General features: G+C 51.9%; 11 protein-coding genes across 11 annotated transcripts; 5 read left to right on the top strand and 6 right to left on the bottom strand.

Moving 5' to 3' along the window:
- Nucleotides 1-42: 42 nt before the first annotated feature.
- CGCS363_v009737 (uncharacterized protein) lies at nucleotides 43-1,111 on the bottom strand (the record flags this gene model as incomplete). Its single annotated transcript, XM_036641586.1, has 2 exons — nucleotides 43-1,032; nucleotides 1,091-1,111. The coding sequence occupies 2 exons, from the start codon at nucleotides 1,109-1,111 to the stop codon at nucleotides 43-45; spliced, it is 1,011 nt and encodes a 336-aa protein (XP_036493401.1).
- Nucleotides 1,112-1,997: 886 nt separating this feature from the next.
- On the bottom strand, nucleotides 1,998-3,398 carry CGCS363_v009736 (uncharacterized protein; the record flags this gene model as incomplete). The annotated part of the gene is made up of 1 exon (XM_036641585.1): nucleotides 1,998-3,398. One exon carries the CDS (start codon nucleotides 3,396-3,398, stop codon nucleotides 1,998-2,000), a length of 1,401 nt encoding a protein of 466 aa, XP_036493402.1.
- Nucleotides 3,399-4,566: 1,168 nt separating this feature from the next.
- citE-4 (Short chain dehydrogenase citE) lies at nucleotides 4,567-5,439 on the top strand (the record flags this gene model as incomplete). The annotated part of the gene is made up of 1 exon (XM_036641584.1): nucleotides 4,567-5,439. The coding sequence occupies one exon, from the start codon at nucleotides 4,567-4,569 to the stop codon at nucleotides 5,437-5,439; it is 873 nt and encodes a 290-aa protein (XP_036493403.1).
- A 2,846-nt stretch (nucleotides 5,440-8,285) lies between these two features.
- CGCS363_v009734 (uncharacterized protein) lies at nucleotides 8,286-10,196 on the top strand (the record flags this gene model as incomplete). Its single annotated transcript, XM_036641583.1, has 3 exons — nucleotides 8,286-8,817; nucleotides 8,869-10,013; nucleotides 10,191-10,196. The coding sequence occupies 3 exons, from the start codon at nucleotides 8,286-8,288 to the stop codon at nucleotides 10,194-10,196; spliced, it is 1,683 nt and encodes a 560-aa protein (XP_036493289.1).
- A 241-nt stretch (nucleotides 10,197-10,437) lies between these two features.
- On the bottom strand, nucleotides 10,438-11,502 carry CGCS363_v009733 (NmrA-like family domain-containing protein 1; the record flags this gene model as incomplete). Its single annotated transcript, XM_036641582.1, has 3 exons — nucleotides 10,438-11,073; nucleotides 11,127-11,264; nucleotides 11,323-11,502. The coding sequence occupies 3 exons, from the start codon at nucleotides 11,500-11,502 to the stop codon at nucleotides 10,438-10,440; spliced, it is 954 nt and encodes a 317-aa protein (XP_036493404.1).
- A 641-nt stretch (nucleotides 11,503-12,143) lies between these two features.
- tropE-8 (Short-chain dehydrogenase/reductase tropE) lies at nucleotides 12,144-13,065 on the top strand (the record flags this gene model as incomplete). The annotated part of the gene is made up of 3 exons (XM_036641581.1): nucleotides 12,144-12,180; nucleotides 12,227-12,900; nucleotides 12,952-13,065. The coding sequence occupies 3 exons, from the start codon at nucleotides 12,144-12,146 to the stop codon at nucleotides 13,063-13,065; spliced, it is 825 nt and encodes a 274-aa protein (XP_036493405.1).
- A 1,633-nt stretch (nucleotides 13,066-14,698) lies between these two features.
- On the bottom strand, nucleotides 14,699-15,101 carry CGCS363_v009731 (uncharacterized protein; the record flags this gene model as incomplete). The annotated part of the gene is made up of 4 exons (XM_036641580.1): nucleotides 14,699-14,741; nucleotides 14,798-14,829; nucleotides 14,887-14,946; nucleotides 15,027-15,101. The coding sequence occupies 4 exons, from the start codon at nucleotides 15,099-15,101 to the stop codon at nucleotides 14,699-14,701; spliced, it is 210 nt and encodes a 69-aa protein (XP_036493406.1).
- A 3,602-nt stretch (nucleotides 15,102-18,703) lies between these two features.
- CGCS363_v009730 (UNC93-like protein) lies at nucleotides 18,704-20,331 on the top strand (the record flags this gene model as incomplete). Its single annotated transcript, XM_036641579.1, has 4 exons — nucleotides 18,704-18,875; nucleotides 18,929-19,240; nucleotides 19,292-19,913; nucleotides 19,971-20,331. 4 exons carry the CDS (start codon nucleotides 18,704-18,706, stop codon nucleotides 20,329-20,331), a joined length of 1,467 nt encoding a protein of 488 aa, XP_036493407.1.
- A 291-nt stretch (nucleotides 20,332-20,622) lies between these two features.
- On the bottom strand, nucleotides 20,623-21,410 carry CGCS363_v009729 (uncharacterized protein; the record flags this gene model as incomplete). The annotated part of the gene is made up of 2 exons (XM_036641578.1): nucleotides 20,623-21,121; nucleotides 21,178-21,410. 2 exons carry the CDS (start codon nucleotides 21,408-21,410, stop codon nucleotides 20,623-20,625), a joined length of 732 nt encoding a protein of 243 aa, XP_036493460.1.
- A 1,259-nt stretch (nucleotides 21,411-22,669) lies between these two features.
- CGCS363_v009728 (uncharacterized protein) lies at nucleotides 22,670-23,809 on the bottom strand (the record flags this gene model as incomplete). The annotated part of the gene is made up of 1 exon (XM_036641577.1): nucleotides 22,670-23,809. One exon carries the CDS (start codon nucleotides 23,807-23,809, stop codon nucleotides 22,670-22,672), a length of 1,140 nt encoding a protein of 379 aa, XP_036493459.1.
- Nucleotides 23,810-25,008: 1,199 nt separating this feature from the next.
- Nucleotides 25,009-26,630, top strand: CGCS363_v009727 (Eburicol 14-alpha-demethylase; the record flags this gene model as incomplete). Its single annotated transcript, XM_036641576.1, has 3 exons — nucleotides 25,009-25,194; nucleotides 25,255-25,689; nucleotides 25,746-26,630. The coding sequence occupies 3 exons, from the start codon at nucleotides 25,009-25,011 to the stop codon at nucleotides 26,628-26,630; spliced, it is 1,506 nt and encodes a 501-aa protein (XP_036493467.1).
- Nucleotides 26,631-26,637: the final 7 nt, after the last annotated feature.

Raw genomic sequence — 26,637 nt, 5'->3', positions numbered from 1 at the left:
AAGCAGCGTTGAAGAACATTTCATAAAATTAGATCACATCTCTCAGGCGGTCAGAGCCTCTCGCCGTTTAAACTCGTTGACCCAGCTCCCGATGCCCACTGAAGCAAACACCGAGCTCCATCGTGGTCCATCGCCGAAGCAAATGTAGTTCTGGGCCAACCAAGTGATGAGAGCCCGCAGCATTGACGCATCCTCCTTCGTGCCCTTCCCATCGATGACAGCTTGAAACCTCGCCTTTTGGCTCTCATCCATCACGTCAAGAACAGAGTTCGCGACCTCTTCCGGGCGTTTCCACCATTTACTCGGCTGCCCCTGCTTGTCGTAGTCCTCTTTGATGCGCTTGAAAAGGCCGCTCATGGCGTTGCGCTCGAACTGCTCAGTGAGTTTTCGATACATGAAACCCTTCTCTTTGTAATCGACCCTCGCTTGTGCTAGGGACAAGAGGAACTGACGATCCCGGAGATGCTCGGAGTGGTTGAACATGCGGTCGAGGTGTCTTGTGGATAGAGGTTCCGAGCGGGAGTTCCACAGATCGATGGTGTAGTTCATGGTCGCCCAGAAGATGCAACCTGCAAGGGTGTTCATGCGGCTTCCCAAGTACGGAATAATGTCTGCTGGCGGCTCCAGTATGCGGACCAATCGGTCCGGGTCGAGCCAGAGGCCGTAGTCTAGGCGAGGGCTCACACGACGATCAGGGACGAGAGAGGATGCTAGTCGGGGGTCGGTTCGGATAACTTCCTCAAGGGCGGGGTCCGGCGGCGGGGTTTTCTCTATGGACTGCATGATATACGGAGCATCCTGTTCCGGAGAAGTCTCCGGCTCATCCTCCGTTGTGATACCCGCAATCTCGCGGGCTTCTGACATGGCGGCTTTCAGGTCATCCGATAGTGCCCCCTGCCGGCGAAGAATCTTATCGATATTCCCAATGACATCTTTCAACTTCTTGTTTTCATCCTGAAGTTTCTGAACTTTGGACGCATGACGCTTGCGGTATTCGCGCTGAGCGAGAACACCGCGCTCACGTCTGGTCTTCTTGTTGATGAATTAGTAATCCAGCCAGATGATGATTTTGGACTCGGTGGGGTCTCACGTTGGTATCGGATGGACTCATGCTGGTTTTTTCGCTGTCTCAATAAATCACAGAGTCAAATAACCGAGGTCTTAGACAGAGAAAAGACCTCAACGTTATCGGGATAAAGCAAGCGTTGGGTGAGGGAAAGATTTAGGTCTTCAGTGGTGATTGAGAGGCTTGATTACACTCCGTTGCGTTGACAGCGTCCACCCCGCAGTTTTTAGCCCAAAAAAGGCAAAAAAAAGGGGCTTTTTACCAAAAAACCACTAAAACGCCCTAAACTTCGTACACTGATACCTCTATACGTACGTAATACGTGTAAATGAAATATATATTAATCGATAGCCCTCGATTAGGTGATTATAATGATATCTTTTTTATTCTCGCGTATTGCGTCCGCATAGAGTTATCTAAGTGTGAAGTTAAGGCTGATTTTAAGGGGTTTTTAGGGAGGACACTGTGAACGCTACGTATAAGGGGTTTCGTTTTTTCTTTTTAGCGTTGCGTTTAGTATCTACTAGCTTAAAAACCCCCTAAAAACCCCCTAAAAACCCCCTAAAACCCCCTAAACTTCGCGCTTAGATAACTCTATGCGTACGCAGTGCGCGTGGATAAAAAAGATATTATTATAATCACCTAATCGAGGGCTATCGATTGATATACTTTTTATTTTTATATATTATATACGTATAGAGTTATCTAAGTGTGAAGTTTAGGGGGGTTTAGGGGGTTTTTGGGCTAGCGGAAAATTTTCCTTCCGGGTCAAACTTGGGGGCGGACGCTGTCAACGCAACGGAGTGTAATCAGCTAATAACGTTATCGGCTTTGTCTTACACAGTCGACTCACAGTGCACTGACTGTACGTCTTCACCTTCACTGGAGCATGATCGTGAAACCGACTTTCTTTCAACTACCTGCAACGAGATTATGGCCACAAACACGACGCATACTCGGGATACTTCCCCGGCGTCCCGTAAATCTGACTCAACTCATCGCTCAACATCTGCGGCCCCTGCAGGAACCCTTCCTTCTCCTCGGAGAAAATGTGCCTCTTCAGCGCCACGTTCCACGCAAAACTCGAGTGTCCCACGCCTCCAAACTGCGCCGCCCCCAACATGACGAGGAAGTCAATCATGCCCTTCTGATCCCACGTCAACGCCTCCAGCCGCTTGCGGTTCTTCCCCGTCAGCAGGTCCTGCTTCGTCACGACCCGCACCCCGCGCGGCTCCGCGGCCGCCTCAAGCATGTCCACCTGCGTCTCGTTCCCGGAGGCGACGTACATGACCGTCAGGTCCCACCGGCCCGCCTGGTCGAAGAAGGCGTCCGTTTGCTTGCTGAACTCGGACCACTCCCACATCGGGTCCGTCGGGTTCCAGCTGTCGAGCGCGTCCTTCTCGGTGCGCAGGTGCGCGCCGAAGAAGTGCCGGTCGATGCTGAGGATCGTGGCGGTCGCGAGCTGCCGCACGTCCGCGCGGAACTTGAGGATGTTGCCGAACGTCGTCGCGAACACCTCGCCGTCGCTGTTGATCGGGAACGTGAGGTATGACCGGCCCAGGTCCACCATCATCGGGCCCTCGGTCGGGCGCCCCGTCGGCGCCACGTCGGTGGTGTTGTCGATGTCGTCGAGCCACCGGTGCAGCTGCGCCTGCCACCTTTCCGGGTGCTCGATGCCTGTGCTGGGGATGTTGTCCTCGTCGACGAGTGATTCCGGGAAGAGCCCGAGGGACCATGTGCGCGCGGGGCCGAGGGATTCGTAGACCTCGTCGGTGTCGTTGTAAAGTCGCAGCTGGGGGCACGAGAGGTGCAGCGAGTCGATGAAATGTTGCCTGTCGAAGAGGTACTCCATCTCCTGCCGCCGCCCGGTCCGGATGTGGGAGATGTCGGAGTCGTTGCGCTTGAAGATGCGCGGCATGACCAGCGAGCCCCCGGCCAGCATCGTGTACCGCACGCAGTTCAGGATCGAGTTGCGGATGTTCCCGATTCCGCCGACGTTGTTGTCGCATGTGAACACGACCTGCATCGCCTTCCCCGCATCCCACTCCGTCTTGTCGCAAACCGCCCGGATGACCTCCGAATTGACCGGCTCAAAGTCGAAGATGTCCTGGTGCGACAGGCGCGGGATCCACGGCACGATGCTCGAATCCATGCCAACGCGATCGAGGCGCAGCTGCTCACGGAACACCCACAGAAACAGGAACAATACGCCCACCGCGGCGGCGTTCGTGAAGCGGCCGAAGCGCCGCGCCGGGTACACTCCGATGATGCCCATATTGTGGTTGGTGAGCGTAGGGCTGCGACTGAAGCGGCCTCTCGAGCGAATCCCCATAGCGAAAACAGAGAAAGGAAAACGAAGGACTTTGGGTGAGGATGGACGAATTTTTAGAGTTTTCCCACGCGGGAGGGTTCATCCCTTATGTGCCAACGCTGCATTCCAGAGGCATCGCAGAGGGGTTGTGGCCGGGCCCCCCTTTCATGACTAGACAAGACGCGTTTGGTGGTATCTTATCGCGTTTGTTTAAATGAGGATGGAAGGTTAGCTCAGTTGTCACCGTCGTAGATCCCACCGTCACATCAATAGTTCGGCCCAAGGCGGAAGCTAAATCAGGCCGCTCGGATGCTGCGTGGTTCGGCACCCCCGCCCGCGCACGGATGGCTCTTCAGGAGAAGTTCGGAAGATGGAAGCAGAGTAAACAATGCCCATCGCCGAGTTTTTCGATGTTTCTTTTTGGAATGCAATGTGCAGGTGTGGTCACCGGAATGTCACCCCTTGCATTTGGAACTGGTCTCGCCGCTGAGGACCGATCGCCAGGGGTAGGGACCTTGAAATGCGGGGGCCGTTCCGGGGTGTTCCAAGACTGTTCGTCGCAACGAGGAATCCGCCGGAAAACGGTCGCATTTATCCCTTTCGTCCCTTAGATGCTGTCGAACCAGTTCGCATCTGATTTTCAGAGCCATCTCATTCATGATCGCAAATGCCCAGCACTGAATAGTCAGCCGCTTCACCCAGCCATCTTACGAGTGACTCGTAAGCCAGATTAACAAACGGAACCCCTTTCGTAAGCGTTGAAGCTAGAGGTATGCTGCGTAAGCATTTCCAGCGGCTAACGTTGCGCCCCTGAGCCGGCCGGCCTGATGCAAAGCCGGATAACGTTATCGGCGGAATGGGGCCGTGTCGGTGCTTGGCGTCTCCTGAAGTGGAGTCGGCGCAACATCGACCGGATCCCGTCTTCCAACGTTATCGGACCATCGTGTATTGCCATCTTCGTAATGGCGTTTGCTTCGCAATCCAGGAGCCTTGGAAATGATTACATGATTTTGCAAAGGGGTCGACGGTGTTGTCAAGATGTCGATGTTATTTTTATCAACATGTCTTTCGGCAATGGGCAATAAAGACAGGATGAAAAGGAGTTGTGTCTGCTCGTCGTTCTCAACAAAGTAACAACATCAAAAACCACATAGTACCTTGACTGAGAACAATCGAAACAGCAGGAATCATGTCTTTCCCATCTCCCACAAAGACCTACCACCAGAAGCCCTACGCGGCTATCTCCCCTTTCCTCCCATCCCTCTCGACCGCAGGCAAACACGCCTTCATCTCTGGCGGCAGCGCAGGCATCGGAGCTTCCATAGCTCAGTCTCTCGCCAAATCTAACATCACGACTCTCGGTCTTCTTGGTCGCAGCACCGCCTCTCTCGAAGCAACCAAATCCGCCATCGAAGCTCTTTACTCCTCCGTCAAGGTCTACCTGTACGCCGCCGATATCACCTCGGTCGAAGCCACGAACTCCGCCCTGCGATCTTTCCATGATGCGATTAAGACCAAGATCGACATCCTGGTCGCCAACGCAGGCTACATGTCCGACCTCAAAACCATCCCAGACTCCGACGCGACCGACTGGTGGCGCGCCTTTGAAGTCACCGTCAAGGGCAACTTCAACCTCCTGCGCGCGTTCCACCCGCTCGCCGCCCCCAACGCCAGCGTAATCCACATCTCGACTGCCGCGATCCACCTGCCGTACATGCCCGGCTTCTCCTCCTACCGCGCCTCCAAGAGCGCGGCGACGAAGATGTTTGAGTACTTCCACGACGAGAACCCGGAAATGTTCGTCCTGCAGGTGCACCCGGGTCTGATTGGCGGCACCGCCATGTCGGAGAAGTTTGCGCCGCGCGTGGAGGAGCTGGGGCTGGTGTACGACGACATTGCGCTGCCGGGCGACTTTGTGGTCTGGGCGGTGAGCGAGGAGGCGAGGTTCCTGAATGGGCGATTCGTGCATGCGAACTGGGATGTGGAGGAGTTGAAGGCGTTGAGGGGGGAGTTGGAGAAGGATGCGCATAAGTTTACGATTGGCCTGCAGGGCTGGGTTTAGGAGACTACTGCCCCAGGTGCTTCTGGCATGTTGTCGGTCCAGATGTCACGGCGGGAGCCTTTCAGCCGGTTGTGGTGGGTCAGCTCAATCATGACTTCCTATTTAGCAGCAGTAGTGACTGCAGCTGGCAGTCTCCCACAGGATGGGAGCCAAGTATAATCGACCGCCTTAGCCGAGCGGGTTAATACAACCGAGCAGAAAATCTTTCGTATGGGTACGAATCTCACAAGTTCGAGTCCTGAGCTTTTGCTATTTTTAAAGCACTTTTCTCGTTTCATTTCTTCCGCCGATCTGTCGTTCTGCCTCTTGCATTCGACTTGAACGTCCATTGATGAGGGAAGTGTACTGATATAATATTCTTTTGACTGATCGCAACCTCTTGCATATAAGTCTTGAAATCCTGCGACCTAGGCATGGCCGTGCCTCCTGTTTTTTAGATGAAAGTCCATTTCGCTTCCTGCTCGCGGGATCAAATGTAACGCAACCTAAGGTACCATGCCCACGCGGGAATCCTCATCCATTTGCAAAATTCGCGCGGGCTTGAGAAGGAGGTTTCGAGACGTGGAAGGTAGCAGGTGCGACTCCCCACCTTCCGCTTCTGCTTCACGTGAGCTTCACACCTTGCTCCCCAGCTCCTTCTCCTGCCAGTCCAAGCCTTCCACCCTCTTACGATTCACAATCCTCCACTACCGTTGTCCCGTGTCCTTCGTCACCACTCCTCCATCACGACACTCGCTCTTGCCCAAATTCCCCTCCCTTTCCCATCACCACGAAATGGCTCGAGGAGGCGCATGAAAGCGAACAAGAGCGCGGGAGGCCCTTGCAGCAGCAACCTTTTTTTGACGATGACGGCGGGAACAAGGAAGACGGCGGCGACAGCAACGAAGACAAGGGCGACGGCGAAGACGGAAATATCAGCTGCGGCCTCAAGGCCTCTGGTAGTAACAACGGAGAGCATCCTGCGAAGCGATTCAAGGTCCAAGATGGCGCCGACTTCGACAACCTAATTGCTGACGTCGTGGGCCCTTGAGGTGATAATTGTGTTGAATGAGTGGAACTGGGTGCACCTAACCGACACTTTCAATATGGTCGCGAAGACCGCAGGACCTTCCCGTTCTCACGAGCATTCCACGCAAGAGCGACCGCAGTAGCCTAGCGGTATAAAATATAGAGCATGAAAATCTTTCGTAAGGACTCAAACCTCACAAGTTCGAGTCCTAAGCTTTTGTTTCTTCTGTTTTTCCTCATTTTACTTAAACTTTTAATATAAGAGTAGCAGCATATTCCTTCTCTAATAATACTTAGCTTTGCTTTTAAGTCTAGAATTCTAATGAAATGCTTATTTACTTAGGTTAGTAGGTATTTAACACCTTTTTACGCTTAAGTAAGCTGCAGCTATAAAGAAAATGTCTGCTCCTCTTTGAATTATCTAAAGCCTAGGTGAAGTGAAGTTAGGCAAGTTAGGGAGGTAGGAAGCGCTAAGCCCCACCCTCTCCTTTTGTTCCTCACTCTGTTTTCCCACCTTCTTCTAACATTTGTCTAGACCGTCAGTCTTCCTGCTTTCCACAATTTTGATATCACGTCCTTCTTGCCCGACATTACCGCACAATTCTTACGCGTAGCTTACTATGCAATGCATTCATTGCCAGGCCATGTCTTGAGGAAAGTCATAGAAGCAAAGCGAAACTATGCAAGGAAGCCGCGGCAGAAGCAAGAGCTTAACAGCGTTAGAAGTCATTACAACATTAACGTAGAATAATGGGAAGAGGTTTACTATCAGACAATGTAGATGCTGAAGTCACTGTCCAGCGAAACTCCCGGAGTGAAACCCCGCGCCTGCTGCCGCCGCCGTTACCACTACCCACGCCCACTCTCCTTTCTCTTCTTTTCCCACACTGCGTCAACCAATTGCTGAAGGGGCACAGACGTGCATGGAGCTGAGCCTGGTATTTGTCTCCCGCAGCGTAAACGGATCTTGTTCCCTCCGCTTCAGTGCCTTCGCCTGCACGTCAGGAGCTCGCCCCAGACCAGATGCAAGGTCAGTGACAGAACTCGGGTCCCAGAGCGCAGGCCTTTAGCTTGATGTTTTACAAGGCGCATTACAGAAATATCGTCTGCACATTTAATATTCTAGAGACATGTTTGTTTTGTATTTGCATTTGTGCAATCCACGTCTGCGACTGTGCTGAATGATCCAGTGGTCAGTAGGGGAGCATGTGTGGTGGGTCACCACCTTTCTTCCTATATAGTCGGAACAACTGCGGTGGTCTCCCGTTCCAGGGTCTGACCCGACGAGCAGAGTCTTGCACCTAGTCTGCGAGCACCGCAGTAGCCGAGCGGTTCTAAACAACCAGGTAGAAATTCACTTTCGTAAGGGTTCGAACCTCGCAAGTTCGAGTCCCGAGCTTTTGCTCTTTTTTTTTTTTTTTTTTTGAAAATCTCATCTTGTTCTGTGTACTCCCTTTCGATGCTAGGATCCCGCCACCTCTGATAATACCTTTTTGATGACAAAGTTGATCACCTGGCCATCGTGGCACGAAGGCTATGACTGTTGAAGCGTGAACGAGACTTGCAGGCTCATGTGGAATCCTGTTCCTACCTCGTTTGTCTGCAGGTCAGGCGAAAACAAGCAACTTGGGAAGGCATGATACGCCAAGCCCCACCCATTCCTTCCTCCTCGTCTTCACCTCTGCCTCTCACCCAACTTCTGCCGTTCCTTACGCCAGTACCTTGCCCAGGTCGTCTGCTTCTTTTTTTCCCCTCTGCCTCACCTCCTCAAACCATCGCACCATCGCACCATCCCCACCACAACCGCCACCCCTCCAGCGTTCCTTCCGCATTCCAAGATGGCCGGGCCAAACCAACGAAAGCGAAAGCGCGATCGCCAGAGGCGCTTGCAGCAGCAGCAGATCATTGACGACGGCAAGAGTGATGGCAAGAGTGATGGCAAGAGTGATGGCAAGAGTGATGGCAAGAGTGATGGCAAGAACAACAGCAAGAACGAAAGTGGCGAATGCAAGCAGGATAGCTATGGCAAGAACGATGACGATACCGTAGGACATTCATCGAAGCGTCTGAAGTCTCAGCATTCCAGCGACCACGACAACTCACAAATCTCCTCGAAAACCTCGCCCGAATCGCATGCCCCTGCCACAAAGGCAGTCAAAAACTGGGCCACCATCACTACAAATCCTGCCGGTGCGGAAATCAATGCCAAAGATTGTTGGCTGTACCGGAAACTAGGCCATCAAATTGGTTCACTTGACCTTCGGTCCATCCAGGACCAAGGCCCAGATCGCAAATCCATTTCTTCCACCGCCAGCTTCGACGTGGTGACGTCTTACAATTGGCTAAACAAGAACACGATTATGGTTCCTGGTAAGCCTCTCACTTCTCACCTGCCTCAAATGCCTTCGCTGACCTTTTCAGGGGCCGCTCCCGCCTTGATTCAGCGCAACCTTCCACTCCAGATAACTCCCGACGAGGGCACCTACCATATCGATATCAATGCTTTCATGAATCCGGACATGCCTTTTGAACCGATGTTCAGGGCTATCGAGGCCGACGTTTCCCCTCCAACGTTTCGCTCGGTGGATGTGGTCGTGAACCGGAACAGCTTGAGACAATTGTTCGATTTCGTCAAGGGCGGGAAGAAGGACTCATTCAGGGTCCAGTTACACATGGTCAGAAACACACTCTTCATCACCCGCCAAGAGAAGAACAATCAATACAGCATGGGCTATCGGAAGTTCTACTCTTTCGGTCACTCGTTCGAGGAAGAATTTACGGAGCACGCCAAGGACATGAAGGGCAGCCTCTCGCACCATCGCGCGATTCGATACCAGTTCGGTGACCTCAGCCTCGTCGTTCGCCATGAGGTCGACGCAGCCCAGCCCGCTCCGGCCGCTTCGCCTACGCTTTCTGGGGATTCGACAGCTGTGGAGGCAAAGGTTGTGAAGGAAGTCGACGTCTCATCAGTCAATGATGCCCGCGAATTTGAGCCCGCTCGCGACCACAGATCCTTCATCGGCACTAGCAAGAAGAAAAGACAGAAGACTACAGTTTTACAGTGTGGCACCGGAAACCCTCCTTCCGATCTGGTCGAGATGAAAGCGAGACCTAAAATGAGGCTGTCTGAAGTCATCGACCAGATGTGGTTCGGAAGGACAATGCACCTCGTCAACGGCATCCATGAAGGCGGCGAGTTTTCGGCAATCAAGCGTGTCAACTGCGAGCCTCTCTTCCAGCAATGGGAGCAACAGCGTCAGAATGATCTCTCGAGGCTCGAGAGTCTGCTTTCCTTGCTTCGGCGAGAGGTCAGTGCCGGGAAGGGCAACAGTCTGGTCGCTGTCTGTCGACAAGATAACAATTCGGTTCTTGAGTTCTGGACATCAAGCTTTCCGGAGACGCCGCTTCCCAGTGAGCTGATTGACAAATTTTGGTCAACTGAGACAAGAGACGCAGGAGAAAAAGTCGTCTCAGACCCAATGAGTCTGATTCATCAAGACTTGGAAGTTGAAGTAGGCAAGAGCGCTGTGTCGGATGAAAGCACCAAGATTGATGATACCCCGAAGGTATGCCAGCTGCAGCCAAAGCGGAGACGGCGTCTACCTTGGCAGCGTGTCTAAGCGTAGGAAGGTCAAGTGGCGGAAACAGGATGCGGGAGTTGCTGTGATAAAGGCAAAGTGACGGCTGTGAGTAGGGAAGAGTTTGCCTGTCACAATTTGAAGACGCCAGGTGTATCTAGTCAGAGATAGAATACTACAAATGCGGTACAACAAGGATTATTTGGCTATGTTCTCCATCGTGTTTCATGTTTTCTACTTGGTCTGCGTTCTGTTTATGCTCCTTGCCCGCCTTGTCCTGCTCCTGTTCTTCCAGTCTTGTTCTTTTTGAGGAAATAACAAGGATACTCGCCGTAATGGCAAAGACTTTCCATGATGACGATACTTGACACAGTTCTCACCGGAGTTTCTAGAAGAATCATGCCGACTCAAGCTATCTTGCTGAAGCAAAACCCGGATCAGCCTTGGCAAACTCGTCCCAGGAAGTCAAGCGATCCTCCACCAGCTGATGCGTCCAGTCAAGAGACTCTCCACCATAGTACCCAAACTCATCCAGCAGACGCATGTTCTGATGCATCTCGTCAATGACATAGTCCGGGCTATTCTGAGCCTTCATGGCACCGCGGAACTGGTCTTCTGAAAGCTGGTAGTAGCGAGCCGTCTTACCGCTCTCGGGAAATACCCGCTTGAATCCGTCCACGATCTCCTGACCCGTCATATACGCAGTCGCACCCAGAATACGCTTTCCGAGGACTTCCTTCTCATGCAAGACTGCTCCCTTGATGTACTTGCCCGTATCGCCGGTGTAGTACATGGGGAAGATGGCAGTGGGAGGGATAGGTAGAGCGAATGTCCAAGCGCCGTCCTCCGCCGAGGGACGGAACATCGCACCGGGAACGTTGGACATGTAGAATCCCGGCAAGAAGAACGTTGCTGGGATGCCGAGCTCACGAATGTACTCTTCCACGATGGCCTTGCTGTCGAAGTGGTACAGGTCCGACAACACGCCGTTGGAAAGCTTCTTGATGTTGAGCTGCGAGCTCCAGATGAGGAATTTTACGTCCGTTTCCTGTGTATATCAGCATCATTGACCGTCTCGTGTGAGTAGTCAGTCGCATGTACCTTGGAAGCGTCGGCGATGTTCTTGCCCTGCTGGATCTCCACCTGCATGTCCAGCGACTCCCAGTAGTTGGTCACGGCGAACACAGTGTACGAACCCTTGAAAGCCTTCACGAGTGAATCTTTGTTGTTCAGATCCGCCTTTGTCATGGTCAGCAATTCGATGCATCGCTGCAATGTCTCGAGACGGCTGCTTTACCGAAACCATCTCGACTCCCAAACCCGACAGGCGCTGAGAGGCTTCCTTGCTGGTGTCGCGAGTGACGCCGCGGACAGTCCAGTCGTCATTCAGCTTGGGGTCGTTGAGGAAGGTCTCCACAACTGAGCCTCCCTGCTTTCCGGTGGCACCAAGAACAGTGATGATCTTCTTTTGCGACATGATTTCGTTTTTCTCTGCTGCTGTGGTTTGAAGATTGCCAACATTGGTTTCCCTCTTCCGTTGCTCGTTGGTTTTATAATCCCCGCAACGTACCAACCATTCACTGGAGTACCAACCATCTTGACTAATTCATATGAGATATGTCACAGCCCATGTGAAGAGCAGACTTCGTGTTGGTTGATGTCGGCGATACGATTACACCGGAGCGAACTTTCTGACGTCACCGGAGAGCGAAATGGCCGACTGTGGGGCACTCGGACCCCGAACAGTGCCGTCCGTTGAGGTACCGGTCCGGACATCAGACCTGCCGACCATCCGGCTCGAGCATTGGAAAAAGTCAAATGTCGGGATACTTAGACACCGATCACGGGTGACAATGCAGCTTATCGCCGACGGCCCCAGATTTGACCTCGGATTATCGAGCTACGAACTGGGTAGAACTGAGAGCTCGGCGTCATGTTGGAGACATGCGCTTCCTGTGAGAAGGCAGTACATCCGTTGAATATGAATACAAAGTCGAGACTTTTTGTATATAAGGAAGCAAGGTGGCTATGGGATTCAAGACAATTGACAGTAGGAATATCAGAAGTGTGCTGGTCGTCACAGTTTACATCAGCAAAGTCATCCCCCCCCTTCTAGAGATGGCATCCGATAAGAAGGTCGTTCTTGTGACTGGAGGTACGTCGTTGAATCTTGTTAATGGACCAAATCCTGACATATACAGGCAACACTGGCCTCGGCCTTGAGGTGGTCACGGCCCTTTACGCATCCCCCTGGCCTTACCAAATCATCATCGGCTGCCGCACCGTCGTCAAGGGTGAGAATGCTATCGCGAGCCTTATTGGCCAGACCTCTGAGAGCAACTCTCATCTGAGCACTGTCCAACTTGACATATCCGAAGACTCATCCATCGAGACCGCGGTCCAGGACATCAAGTCCCGATTTGGTCGGCTGGACGTGCTGGTCAACAACGCCGGCGTCCTCCACGATGCCGACATTGCTGCCGGAAAGATGAGCATCCGCGAGGGCTTCAACACCAGCTGGGATGTAAATGTCACGGGGACGCATGTTCTGACTACACAAGCTATGCCTTTGCTCCTCAAGTCGTCCGACGCACGTCTCATCTTTATCACCAGCGGGACCAGCTCCTTGACCGAGAGCGGGCTCGTCGATGTTCCGGTCCCCAAACTCCGGGCGCTCAATGCGAGTCCGGCGAAAGGCTGGCCCAAGAACACCCCAGACGCGATCCCGCTGTATCGATCGGTGAAGACGGGGCTGAACATGCTCATGCGGGAGTGGCATCGGACTCTTCTGAATGATGGGGTCAAAGTCTGGGGTATCAACCCAGGGTATGTAGCCACAGGTATTGGCGGTGTTGGCGCAGAAGAGATGAAGAAGGTGAGGAACCTTCGTGCACTTTTTCAAAGGAGCATACTAACGGTGCGGTAGATGGGCGCTAGAGACCCGGCCGAAGCTGGAAAATTCATCAAAGATGTGGTCGAGGGCAGCAGAGACGAAGACGTTGGGAAAGTCGTCAGGGCCAATGGGGTCCAACCATGGTAGACGACATTGATGCGCATTTTTGGGAGGTGCAGATGCATCCAGTCCATCGAGATTGTGTTTCAGAGACTCCTCGGCGAGATTCAATAGATATACATCATTTATTCCCGTGATATTTAAACATCGTGGACGTTCTGCGTGGCCCTCTGGAGATGTCTATGGACCGTGGCAGAATATTATATACGGCCTGAGACTTCCGAAATCCAGATCATCAACACATTTTACCACCGATTCGTCAGTGGCTTTACAACGGCGCCACAAAGTGGTATCCTGGGGAGCAAACCTTGCTTTTTCGACTTGTTCCCTCCTCACTTGCCGTCCGAGCCAAGGGGCCAATACACCATTATCGGGCCTACATTTGAGAGGGGCACTCCATAATCCGGCCCTTTTCCGGGTTGTCTCAGCCACGTCAACGGTCAGCATCCCGGGTGTCGGATACTTGGTTCAGCCTCCATACACCGATTCTGAGTACACCACCGTAGCCAGGGCTGTGAATTGAATTCTGGTGGCTGCAAAATCTCCACAGCCGTTTGAAGAACGTCTGCTTGCGGTCAATTCCTTTGCCAAGAGGGGCCTTGCGACTGTCGAGCGACATTCCCTGGCCGATAAGACATGACTTGGGGCTAATGCTGTCTCGGCCGTTTATCAAGATAGCATTGCCAGGTAAGAGGTCCTTCGCAATTTTACCAACTGATCTGTGACATATAACTTCGTGCTCGCACCGTAACTTGACAAGCCATTCTATTTCAAGTCTCCTTGTCATTAGTTTCCCTTTCGTTGGCCATCACCCCATCCGACGTTTTCTTCCAGTATTCTTCCAATGAGATCAACCATCATCTTCTTCGCAGCCTTCGCGGCGTTCGCTATTGCGGCTCCAGCTGGAAACAAAGTACCAAGGCAAACCGGCGAAAGCACCAGCGAGCCAGATGTCTGCGAAGGAGACTCGGGAGCTGCGCTCTGCACGTTGGGCACCCCACTTTGCTGCCGTACCGATGTGGACGGCCTCACCAACATGGACTGTGCTCCTCGTAAGCTCGCAACTCACTTCGTCATCATACACTTGCGCCATGGACTAATCGCCGAGTCTAGCTACCTCGAATCTCACAGCCGTGCCTGACACGTCTTCTCTGGCCGCTCTCAACACGGCTTGTCTCATTCATGGTTCACGTCGGCCAAGATGCTGCACACTCAATGTGGTATGAATTATCATTTAATTATCCGGTTTCCCGAATTTGTACTGACTGTGGCAACAACTAGGCTGGCCAGGCTACTTTTTGCAAGGACCTTACTTCACCGGTGTGAACCAACGTTCAATGTTAAGACCACCCAGGAGTGCATCGATGTGGGAGAAGAGCTTTTCCGATTCTTTTTCCTCGGGAGCAATTGGAATCATTTCTACCGGAGGCTGAAAGCAAAAACAATTATCACATTATCAGGGCATCTGGATACATGGATGTGTCATTAGGCCAAAAATAATACTAGTAATGGAGAATCGAATATGTACACTTCTGCATGCAATTGTTCCTACCAACTTGCGTGTACCCATCACTTTCTGCAGCCAACCAATCGCGTTATCCATGAGCTATCAGGCAAAGCCTCTTGCATGGCAATTGCTCGGTCTTTGTATCTCCTCCGTTTAGGTGCGTGCGCAGACACAGTCGTAATCCTTATTCGCCTTCCTGCTCGAGTATCAGTACTCCAAGCGACGAGTAAAACGGCCTTGCGAATGACTTACGGGATGCAGACGGGGAAGTTGCTGCTCGGACACTATATAAAGACTCGTAAGAATGGATCGCTACGCTGAAAGGTTCATGAGCTGCTTACACGCTTGCCGCACCACATCTCGCACCCACCCGCCTGGTTGTCGTCACATCCTCCCTTCAACTGTTATTGAATGTTGTGGTTAGTTGCCTGGTGATTTCCGCTGGATTGGTGATCAGCGTGAGTGCAGGGAAGGGGCTAACCTGGTCGTTTGAGGGCGTTCCGCACTTGACAAAAGCAGCTGCGGCGCCGGCAAAGATGAGAATGGTAAACTTCATTGTGAGTAGTATTTGTGTAAATGGAAGTGATGAATAGTCTGTCACAGTAGTGAGTAGTTAGATTTCAGTTCGTTGAGAAGCTGCAAAGCCGTCCTTTATAATAAGCACTTACCTCACTAGATGCTCGGACTTAAAGTAAGGGGAACCGAGTGCGTGAGTAAAAAGTATCCACGGTAATATCGACAAACGAATTAATAACGTTCAGTCAAATTTCAAAAGTAGTTCGATTCGTGTGTGGGAGCCGATCCCGTCAAGACTCAACTACACGAGTACCCTCCACACCCCTGCTCATTGGTTGCGCGCCAGGGTCATTGATAGTATCCGTTAACAACTCATGACTTTTGGGCCGGACATGGGTATAGATCGTTCTGTTCTCTTTTTGTTTGAACATATAGTCGAAGCCGCAGCTTCAACTTTGGCCAATATTGGTGCGTCGGCCAATCACTCCGATATTTTGTGTACTCGAGTGAAATCCATTATCACGGCATTTGATTGTGTCCGCCTGGAGATTTGTAACACGCTGTGAATCTAGCTGGTGTTTGTCGGCCGACGTGATAGTCCATGAGTGTCATTGCTCTGAGAGGAGTTCCTCCACAATAGCTTCTGGTTTACACCCTTCCGGGGAATTGGCCAAGTGGCATAGTTCGAGGATGGTCGGATGCTGAAAGCCCTAGCAAACTGTCTTCGGAAACCTACGTTCCTACGCGGCCGCATGTGTCGGTATTGAATGGGTCTTATGGTACTGGTCACGAGATCCGATACCTGGATTTGATTGTGGTCTACCATGGAGTCCTCTATCAGAGTTTTGCATTAGCTGGGGCAGCCCTTTTCACGCGGATTAGACGGCCCAGAAGTTCACCGCTGCTGCAGCCAGGGTATGTGGGGAATCGCTTGACAAAGTCCTTGGGATATGACCGAGAGCCTCGGGAATCTCGCTGAGTCCGAAGGGAGTACGACGGCCTCGGGCTCGAGCCTCACAAGCACTAGCTTATGAAATGTATCGTCGTCCGTATGAGAAGAAACAACTTAAACCCGTATTTTGCCGGAGTTTGGTATACTTGATATCTGCAAGCGGCAAGCCTACGAATGCCAAGCACTTTGAGTTGCGAAGGCTTCTGGCTCAAGAAAGCGCTATCATTGACCCCGTATTTTGGCAGGTCGTCCAAAGTCCAAGAGCATTATTTTGAAACTTACTGGGACAATTGTTGCTACATCCATTTGTCTCCCGTGGTAGCATGTGAGTTCATCGCAGATGTCAACTGCACGCATAATTATGTTTTAAGGTATTACTGAGGTCAGGCCACTTCCTATGCAGTAGCGAACATACAGAAGGAAGACAGTAAGAGGCTACGGAGCAGACTCTGAGACTACTATCAGAAAGGTCACGGCCATACCGAGACTAGCATGGGTTCCGCTTTTCAAGGCGGAAACCATCGATGCCATCCATGAACATCGTCTCGTCGGTGAACTAGCGCATTTCACTCTAATTCGTCTCCGTGCCCATCATTCACAAACTACCCTCTCAGGGTGGTTGGAAGAGTGTTTGCCTACTATTTTCTAAGCTATCGCACAAAACTCAGATTTCCGCTAGGAGCGACCGGGAACTGTGTCAGATCCCCGAACATGTGTTGTCTCCCGGCCTGTCCTCTCCTGCCGAAGGACAGCATGGCTTGCAGCTACACGATGATTTTCTAACAGCTTCTTTCTATACCCTTGATAAGCTTCTGTCTAAACGAAACAATCCCACATACCCGCACTCGGAGAGGCTGGTCATACGTCTTTGTCACCGTCAATCCAGGATGCCATACGGATAGAATCTGTCCATTTGGAGTCGCATACAGTGTGGTGACCTCCTTAGAAGTTGTTGGGTGATGTAGAACAACACGAGGGTAATCTAAATGAATCGAGCCGCTAGATGTGAGTGAGCTTGACGTCGCACGTATAAGGACAAGGGTGGACCACTGTATGTGACAAACGTGTCACGACGAAGTTCAACCACCGGGTTGATCAAATATTGATCATTCATTGACAGTATAAGTAATGACATGATCGCCAACCATGACGCATATTCATCAACAGGTACGGCCGAAATATAGTGTTTCATGGCTCAATGCCTCAATCCGTTGTTCACATTCTTCCTTTGGGGACGTCATGGACTCGCGTCCTGTGGCGTTGAATTGGTTCGCGCTATCAAACAAACAGAGTCTTTCCGCCAAACTACTTCACTGTGAGCGTGTACCAGCGAGAGTATCGATGTATTCTCCACACATGAGTAGTGGTGGCATGCTGGGCGAGTTGACATGGTCGTTTCGTGGAGGGCTTGCATCGTAGCTTCGAAATCAGCGACTTTGTCCTCACAATCTCCATGTCCAGTCATCGCCATCTGGTATTGGTCCAGCGTAAGCTTGCAGAATGGAGCTTGGCAGAAGATAGATGATCAGTGGCGTCATCGGAGAAGATCACATGGTGTCGCCTATGTCGCGACTTTAAGTACCTGATAGCGGGCCCGGAAGATTCCAATCTTTGTTGCGATCTCGTCCAGAAACCATGTACGTTTTGACCAGAGTCCACGGTAACGCAAGAAACCGGGTCTAACTGCATGCGCTCTCCGGCCCGCAATCGCAGTCTATGTTCGTCGCGCGAAAGTGTTGATATTGGATTGATACCTTGAAATCAACAATGTCCAGAGTTCCGCCACGGCAACTCTGCGGCGTTCTTGGGATGAAAACTAACAAAGTAAAGCGCTCCATGAGCGTTTCAAAGTAAAGACCCTTCAATCTCGGCGACGAGTTCCGTTATGTGGGTACTCGGCTCGGCTGTAGCCAAGATGCATACCGTAACGGAGCCGGACGCTTGGCTGTGGGGCCGCAAAAGACCGGCCGGAGGATCACGTTCACGTACTCCATACTGAGGACTCCTGCTGTCAGATTACCATATTTGGACATCACTGATGTTGAAATAAACTCAGGAGCACCTCCCGCGCTCTCCCTTTTCCATCATCACAGGCCTCCCTGACAGCTTGAATCTTCCTCCCGACATATGCGGACTAATCCCGGCAAAAGAAGAGCTGTGGGGTCGCCATCCGCTTTGTTGATGTCGCCATCGCACCCTTGTAAGCACGTCGCGATGTCGGCCCCAAGCCGACCCCATCAATTCCACGTTTTTTTTAAGCGTTTTCCACCCAAAGCCCGCCGGTCGTCCACGCCGCCGGCCCAGCACCGCGGTCTCCTTCAGGGATGGGAGACATTGGCCAGGCGCGCTGCCCAGGATTGTCTCATAATGATTTCCAATAACGTCACGCAAACCAAACCTTTCACAGGCATCCCGAAGCGCTGGCGACCAATCCCGCACCAAGCCGGTATCTAATGGGGAGCGGAGCCCGATGCGGAGAAAGAATTAGATGGGATGCTACAGCGCGGACGTTGGCCGTCTAGACCCTTGGTTTCGGGGACTGATGAGTGAAAATTGAGTGCATGCCGGAAGATCATTTGGGTGTTGTAGGGTGGAATAAATAAGAGTTGTCCAGACCACCTCCATGTGTCCCCGTTTCCCGCACCTGCATGAACTCATCCGTTGCGTCGGGACGAAGGAGCTGAATCGCCATGTCGACCGATCTTGCGAAGCAGCCTGAGGAGGGCGAGCACGAGGTTCAGGATGTGCATTCTACGAAACCTGTGTCGCGGTTCACCCGCTGGTATCGCAGCCCGTTGTTCAACGTCATTCTTGTCGGGCTGATCTCATTCACTCAGCCCGGTATCTGGAACGCCCTGAATAGTAGGTGGACGTGTCGAATTTGGATATGGTCACCCCCTGACGAAACAACTTAGGCACTGGCGCTGGAGGTCAACAAGAGCCATACCTGGTCAACGGCGCCAATGCGCTCACGTTTGGTATCATGGTGTTTGGCTGCTCCATCTTCGCCATCTTGGCCAACAAGATTGGGCTGAAGAACGTCCTGATCATCGGTACTCTTGGCTATGCTCCCTACTCAGCATCGATGTACGTCAACAACCGTTACGGTGTTGAGTGGTTTGTCTTGTTTGGAGGTGCAACTTGCGGAATCGGAGCTAGCGCTTTATGGAGCGCTGAAGGAAGTATCGCGCTTGGATATGCCGACATCAAGGATCGAGGAAAATTCAGTAAGTCTCTACTGGTTCTGAGACGTGATATGACTGCTGACTGTCACACAGCCGGCATCTGGCTTGGTCTCCGTGAGCTTGGACAGCTCATCGGCGCGTCGATCCAACTCTCACTGAACTCCAAGAATGGCCAGCGTGGAAAGGTCGGATATTCCACCTACCTCGTCCTTATTGCACTTCAGTGTCTTGGACTTCCCCTCGCCTTGCTCGTGTCACCTCCCGAAAAGGTCATTCGCCGTGATGGAAGAAGGGTAGCCGACCCAGCCCAGAAGAAGGCAGTCATGGGAGAGTTCCGCAAGTGGTGGGGTTTGATGAAGAAGAAGGAATTCTTCCTTCTCATCCCTATTCTCATTGGTTTCAACTGGAACAGCACCTACCAGGGCATCTACCTCACCAAGTACTTTTCCGTTCGCGCCAGAACCCTCGGTGCTCTGACTTCTGGCATCGCTGCATCGGCTGCAAACATGTTCTGGGGGTGGTTTTATGACCTCAAGTGCTTCAGCCGGCCTCAGCTTGCCAAAATCACTTGGGCGATCTTTTCTGTCATCATGCTGGCGCTCTTTGCCTGGCAGACAGCCAATGAGAAGTTGTACGAGGATACCGTGCCAAAGGTGACCCTGGACTGGGCTTCGCCTGGCTTCGGACGGGGTTTCGCTGTCAACGTTCTCTTCCGGTAAGTCTCGATTGTTCTCTGGATACTTGGGGAAATACACGCTAACCAAGATACTAGTTTCATGAACGAGTCCCACTACATGTTTGTCTACTGGATCATGGGCACCTTCTTCGATGACATTGAGACGTTGACTCTGGGCGTTGGTCTCGTCAGATCTTTCGAGTCCATTGGCTCGTGCTTGGCGTTTGGGATTGGCGCCGTCAAGGTTTCTCCCATGGTCAACTTGGTTGTTGCCTTCGTCATGTTCGTTATCTGCGTTCCAACGACCTCCTGGGCTGTCTTCCTGGTGCCTGAGCGCCCCGTGGACCACAGAAAGATCGACTCTGACAACTCGTCCGTCGATTCGCCCGGTACAGCTGTCGATCCCGTGGTCGTGTCTACTGCGGCAGCTGCGGCGGATGGACCTCGCAATGTGTAGACGTACTGTAGTATGGTCAGCTTTGCTTTTTCTATCCCCATATTATAACTTAGTTGTGAACCCCAGGAAATACAAAATTCTTATCATTTTATCATACCATAATTCATTAGATATTCTCATCACCGGTTCGCTGTATACGTCGCTAGTGTCTCAGACTGAAGTCAATTCTGGAGTCTCTAACCCCCATTGTGATCCAAACTAATGGATAAGTTCGCCTGAGAAGAATACCATAAATATTGACCGAGAATAAAATGCCGTCCATCATCCCTCATAGCTGAGCCCATGTGGCTCTCAAATAGAAGCCTCCAACAGATTCCTCAAAAAGTTCTCATCCTTGAATGGCACATTGGCCGAGCCGAAATTGGTATTGTTGAGCGCAGTTTGCATTGGTGCCGGCATGGCATCCCAGTCGAGAACAGGATACTTGGTGCCGGTGGTGTCGGTGAACTGAAGCTCGTGGTTCATCAAGTCCTGAGTGAAGTATTCCACCTTGACGCTGTCGCCATCTCTCTGGGGGTTGTTGGACAGCTTGAAATCGCCGTGGCCAGAAGCCGCACCGCCGACGATAGCAGGGCTGGTGAGGTTTGCGTTGTTCAGCCAGACAACAATGCTCTCCCAGTCATGCCTATGGGATCCGACAGGCACCCCGTCGTTGGGCATGTCCTTGGGGAAGTACCAAGCGTACATGATGGCGAACTTGCCATTGAGCGTTGTTCCTCTGGCGTACGTCTGTCCCTTCGAAGTATCCTTGCAACCTCCAGTGGAGCTGCCCGTCGGCTTCAACCCGCCGCTGTCATTGATGTTAGTCCGGTGTATTAACTATGCCAAGCTAGGTTTGAAACCAACCTCGTGTCACCTGCGTCATTGACAGCGGTGTAGGGCTGGCATCCGTGGGCAATGTGCAGAGTTGGGTTGAATCTCTCAATCGCCTTGCCAACGGGATTGTCTTGGACTTTCTGAGCGCTGGGACTGAGCTCGTCGTGACCGACTTCCCCGCGACGGCCCAGATTGCTTCTTGCAGGCGCACTGAAAGCACCACTGGCCAGGGCGAAGATCGTGAAGAGAACGTCGGATCGCATCGTGGATGGTTCGATAAATGACTCGCTGAATCTTGTGTTAGTAGACTTCTACTGCAAACCCTCAGGTCAAAGCATCGTAGGTGTACTTACTAAAAATGAGTGGACGAAAAGAAGCAAAGTCTCGATCACTAAGAAGACCTGCTTCCTTCAAATCGATGAAAGATGGCGAATGAAAGTGAAAGTTGAAGAGAGAATGAAAGCTAGTGAAGATAAGGCTGCGAGTGTTGGGTTGAAGCCGGGAAGGGCCTGTCTTTTAAAACTTGTCTGCAACATCACAGCCTGTGTTCATCCTTGCGAGGATCACTGCAGAATAGAAGCCTGTCAATGTCATCAGATGACACTTCGACTTAAGCCTTACGGATTTCGGAAACTGGTCGGGTCCGGAAGCAGGGGTTTTGAGAGTCAAGATGGGGCCAGCGTGCCATCGAGGGGGCACTCAATCTGGTGATTGATCCTGCAGATAATCATCCAGCTCGTCGATAACAGGCTTAAACTTGGAAACCTCCTGAGGCTGAATTTAGCTATCTCCCCCAGGTCCACTCATAGCCACGTTTCCGCACTGATTATTCGCTCGCTTGAGCGGTTCGCCTCTGAAAGTTTGCGTGCTGCAGAACCGAGCCGAGGAATTTCATCTAATCGAAAATGCGAGGGGTGGGCCCGTGAGCTGGACTGAGTCAGTCCAGGGTCACAACCAACGTTTTCCGAGACTGACAAGCCTGATTCTACCACCCATTTTGGTCTACCTTGCTGGGTTTTGGCCCGCAAGCTATTTATTCATAACGAGTGCATAGGCAAGTGCTCAATTGGGAGCACAAAGTGATCCGAGTTGTCCGCGCCAAGGGGGGCCTAACCCGCTGAATAAGCGTCGTTTTCGCGTGGCTTTCATCAAGATAACGTGGAAAATCACCCTCTGTGCGCAACCGGGGAATCATCGGCTTTCAAATCATGGCTATAAATAATGACAAGCTGGGGCTGGGGCGGAAAAGTCGGAGTCGGACCCCAGAAGGTGCTTCGTAGATAAGTGCTCTGAGTCCTCCATATTAACGAGCACCGTTTATAGAGCATTGCATATGGCAACATCAAGGTCAATACGAGAATCTCTTGTTTCTTCGGTCATATGTATGAAGTAGCGAGGAATTCTGGATTCCTCATGAACACCAGACGTGTGCAAGTTCGCGAGTAGGACAATCACGTATTGACAAGCATCGAGACAATCTGAGCACGACTCAGCGATCTATTCCGCCACACTAACCGCCGAGTCAAGCAATCTCTCCGAATCCGAGCTGCTTTTCATACGCCGCAGCCCCATCCCCAATCGGCTGGATTAACGTATAGCTCCCCGAGTTGTTAAACTCTTGAACTCCGTTGAGCAAGTAGAGTGGGGTCATGTTCCCGTCTTCACTAAAGTACAGCTTCGGTCTCTCTCGCCTGTAATAATCGAGCTTCTCTCCGTCAGTAAACTCAACAGTGGTGTTGTATGCCAGAGTGTTGTTGTTGTAGGTCCATGGGCCTTCCCATTTCCGTGCAAAGGCATGCGCGCCAACACGCGGTCCCTTTCTTCCCTCAGCGATGTCGATCATATGATGCACGAGGATGTGCCAATGCCCGCGCTTGTCTCTCCAGAGGAACGGATCCTCGCTTCGTTCCGTGTTGCGGGGCTCCACTACCAATTCATGCGGAGCAGAAAAGTTATCGGCATGATAGATGTTATTCTTTTCGACTGCCAGCAAGATTTCTTTGGTGGGGTTTTTGGGCGACCACAGGGGCCAAGGAGCCGGATTTGTGACATTAATAACTTGCGGTATCGGCTCTGTCCACTCCTTCAAGTCTGGTGAACTCGAGACCGAAATAGTATTGTTCCACTTTTGTGACCGACAGACGTCACCAACTTCATAATCCCTTCCAATGAAGTAGATCAAGTACTTCTCATCTGCTGGACTCCAAATCGTCGTTGGGTTATGATGGAAAGTCCCAAATAGTGTTTGCGCGTAGTTGTATGGACCTCTAGGGCCGGTGCGCGATTCGGCTCTGATGACTGTACTGAAAGGTCTCCAACCCGCGAGTCCACAGCCGTGAGACATCTGGGACGTGACTAGATGGAACAGACTCTTGTCGGAGCGGTCATGAATGATGTGTCCACCCCATGAAGAGTTGCCTGCGCCTTCCTTGTAGAAGTCTGTGCCAGTCGCATTCGTGTGGTTGTAACCCGTCCATCGCTCTACAGGTTGGAGGTCCAATTCGCTGCAATCTGCTGACCGCCATCCTGGGTCGCAGGCGCATGATCCTCCCCAGGAACAAATCCCATTCAAACTGCAGTCTTCATCAGTTTTGCAACCCGTTGCATGGGAGAGCAGAATGAGGAGGGGCAAAGCAAAGACATGAAGCTGAGAAAACCTCATAGCGCATAGCGTGCAGTAGATATCGGCGTCTAATCTATCGATGCAGTTGTACGGGGTTTGATCTGGTGCAAAGCGAGGGTGAGAAAAGCTGTTTAAATCTCATCTCGCCATGAGATTTCCCGAAATTCGCCGCCTTCGAGATGATCTCCAGCGGAGGAATTGGAGTCCTCGAATCTGAGTTCACTTACTCCGCGCGACCCCACGAAAAGATCCCCGCCAAGCCAGCCATTTACTGCATCGTACTCTACCCCGCACTTTGAACAATATTTGAAGGCTTCTAGTTGTTAAAGGTGTCCATCTAAGGAATTGGGAAGACTTCATCGCTTTTTGAATTACATGGGTTGTCAATTATTCGGACAACGTTGCGCTCATGTCGTAAGAGAACTAATACGTCGGTCGAACAGAGTAATGATAATGCCAAAATCAGCAACAGTTTGTCCCGGCCCAGCAACTTCAATATAACTACATGTTAGTAGTGACGAGAACCCAACGATGAGAGCTTAGTGATATCACGAAGGGTGTCAAGACCCAAATTTCAATACCAGCCCGCCCTCCTGAGCCTAGCCAACTTGGGGAGTAATCAGTACCTTAACGATTGATCCAAGATTCGAGTCACGTGAAAGTGACATGCTGACCATTCCCTTGATCTTACAGGCCCGCCCGCCAGGGGTTTCGAGGCAAGTGGCGTCACTTTCAGTCAAGGCTGCAACTTGCCAGGGGTGAAGTTTTGACAGTTACAGAGAATCACGGCGCCGATGGCCCAATCCAAATGTCGCTTAAGCACACCGCAGCTTCCCGTTAGAATGGGGAAGCTTCCCAGAAGAGTCTTGGACTGCGAAGTCCAATTCCAGAATCGTTCCACGGTCTGGAGGCGTCATCGGTGTTGGTCCAGCCCAACAGGGGTCAAAGTGGTACGTACCTAACACGAATACGAGACGAAGACCACAATGGGTTCACCAACACCGTAGCAGACCAGAAGCAATCAAACAATAAGTGAAAGTAGTACGATAGAGATCTCGCTTTTGGAAGCCATTATATGAGAAGAAGATTTAAAGGTGCTCTGTCTCCCGACCATTTTTGCATTGGCTCTCTTGCCTTCCAGCCCTTGCTCCCCCTGCAAATCCCTCCCTAGCCACCGCCGCCACACCCGAGCCCACGCCAAAATGATGGAAGGCATAGAACTTCCGAGGCCGTCGACCATGAGCCCTCTCGTTGTCTATGGCCTTGCTGGACTAGCAGTCTCCATAATCATCAGTATCTGCCGTCAGCTCTTCTTCCAGAACAAATCATTACCACCGACCGTCTTCCATTGGATACCCTACGTTGGAAATGCAGTGTCATACGGCATGGACCCTGTGGCTTTCTTCGAGAAATACCGCGCCAAGGTACGTTTCTCGATAGAGGACACGGGTAGCGTTAGTTTCCGTTAGCTAACCATAATGAAGTATGGTGATGTCTTCACATTCACCCTCTTCGGCAGGAAAATCACATGCTTCCTTGGGATCGAGGGCAACGACTTCATCCTCAACGGCAAGCTCCAAGACATCAGCGCCGAGGAGATCTATGGCCCACTCACGACCCCAGTATTCGGTAGCGACGTCGTCTACGATTGTCCGAACTCGAAGCTCATGGAACAGAAGAAGTTTGTCAAATTCGGTCTGACACAGAAGGCACTCGAGTCGCACGTGCCCTTGATTGAGAAGGAGGTTCTGGACTACATCAAGACTGCCCCCGCATTCAAGGGTCCATCTGGGGTTGTCGACATTTCTGGTGCCATTTCTGAGATTACCCTTCTCACGGCGGCGCGCTCCCTCCAGGGTAAAGAGGTACGACAGAAGCTTTCTGCCGAATTTGCCAAGTTGTACCACGACCTTGATATGGTAAGAATCACACATTCTCAGAAGACCGTCTCTTTCTAACAGCAGTTTTCTTCTAGGGCTTCACTCCGGTCAACTTCCTCTTTCCTTGGTTGCCTCTGCCCCGAAACCGTCGCCGAGACGCTGCCCACGAGAAGATGCGAGCGATATACGAGGACATCATTCAGAGACGTCGCAAGAACGGTGATACTGAAGACGATATGATTACGAACTTCATGAACTCGAGCTACAAGAACGGCACCCCGGTCCCCGACAAAGAGATCGCGCACATGATGATCACGCTTCTCATGGGAGGTCAGCATTCTTCGTCCTCAGCAGCCGGTTGGATCATGCTTCGTCTCGCGGCACACCCTAAGATCGCCGAGGAACTCTACGAGGAGCAAGTCCAGAACCTTGCTCAAGGCAAGAAAGAGAACTTGGCCCCCCTTCAGTATTCGGACCTGGACAAGCTCACGCTTCTGCACAATGTCGTCAAGGAAACCCTCCGCCTTCATGGCTCCATCCACTCTATCCTCCGCAAAGTCAAGAACCCTCTCACCATTCCCGGCACCCCGTACGTCGTCGGCACTGACCAAGTGCTCCTGGCTTCACCAATGGTAACGGCAACGAGCAACGAGTTCTTCACTGATGCCAAGAGCTGGAACCCTCACCGTTGGGACGATCATCAAGAAGTTGAACATGCTGGTGACGCTGTGGACTATGGGTATGGTCTCGTGAACAAGGGCACCAGAAGCCCCTACATCCCCTTCGGAGCTGGAAGACATCGCTGCATTGGCGAGAAGTTTGCGTATCTCAACTTGGGTGTCATTGTTGGCACACTCATCCGCAACTTCAAACTGTCAACCATGGATGGCAAAGAAGGCGTGGTGCCTCCTACGGATAACACCTCCATGTTCGCGCGCCCTCCTCAACCATCACCCATCAGGTGGACCCGACGTGATTGAAACGAAA

This window comes from Colletotrichum siamense (genome assembly GCF_013390195.1).
Source record: "Colletotrichum siamense strain Cg363 chromosome Unknown KSG_Cg363_contig06, whole genome shotgun sequence".
Lineage (NCBI taxonomy): Eukaryota > Fungi > Ascomycota > Sordariomycetes > Glomerellales > Glomerellaceae > Colletotrichum > Colletotrichum siamense.
The sequence above is the reverse complement of the archived record's forward strand: the minus strand, read 5'-3'. Positions and strand labels throughout refer to the sequence as shown.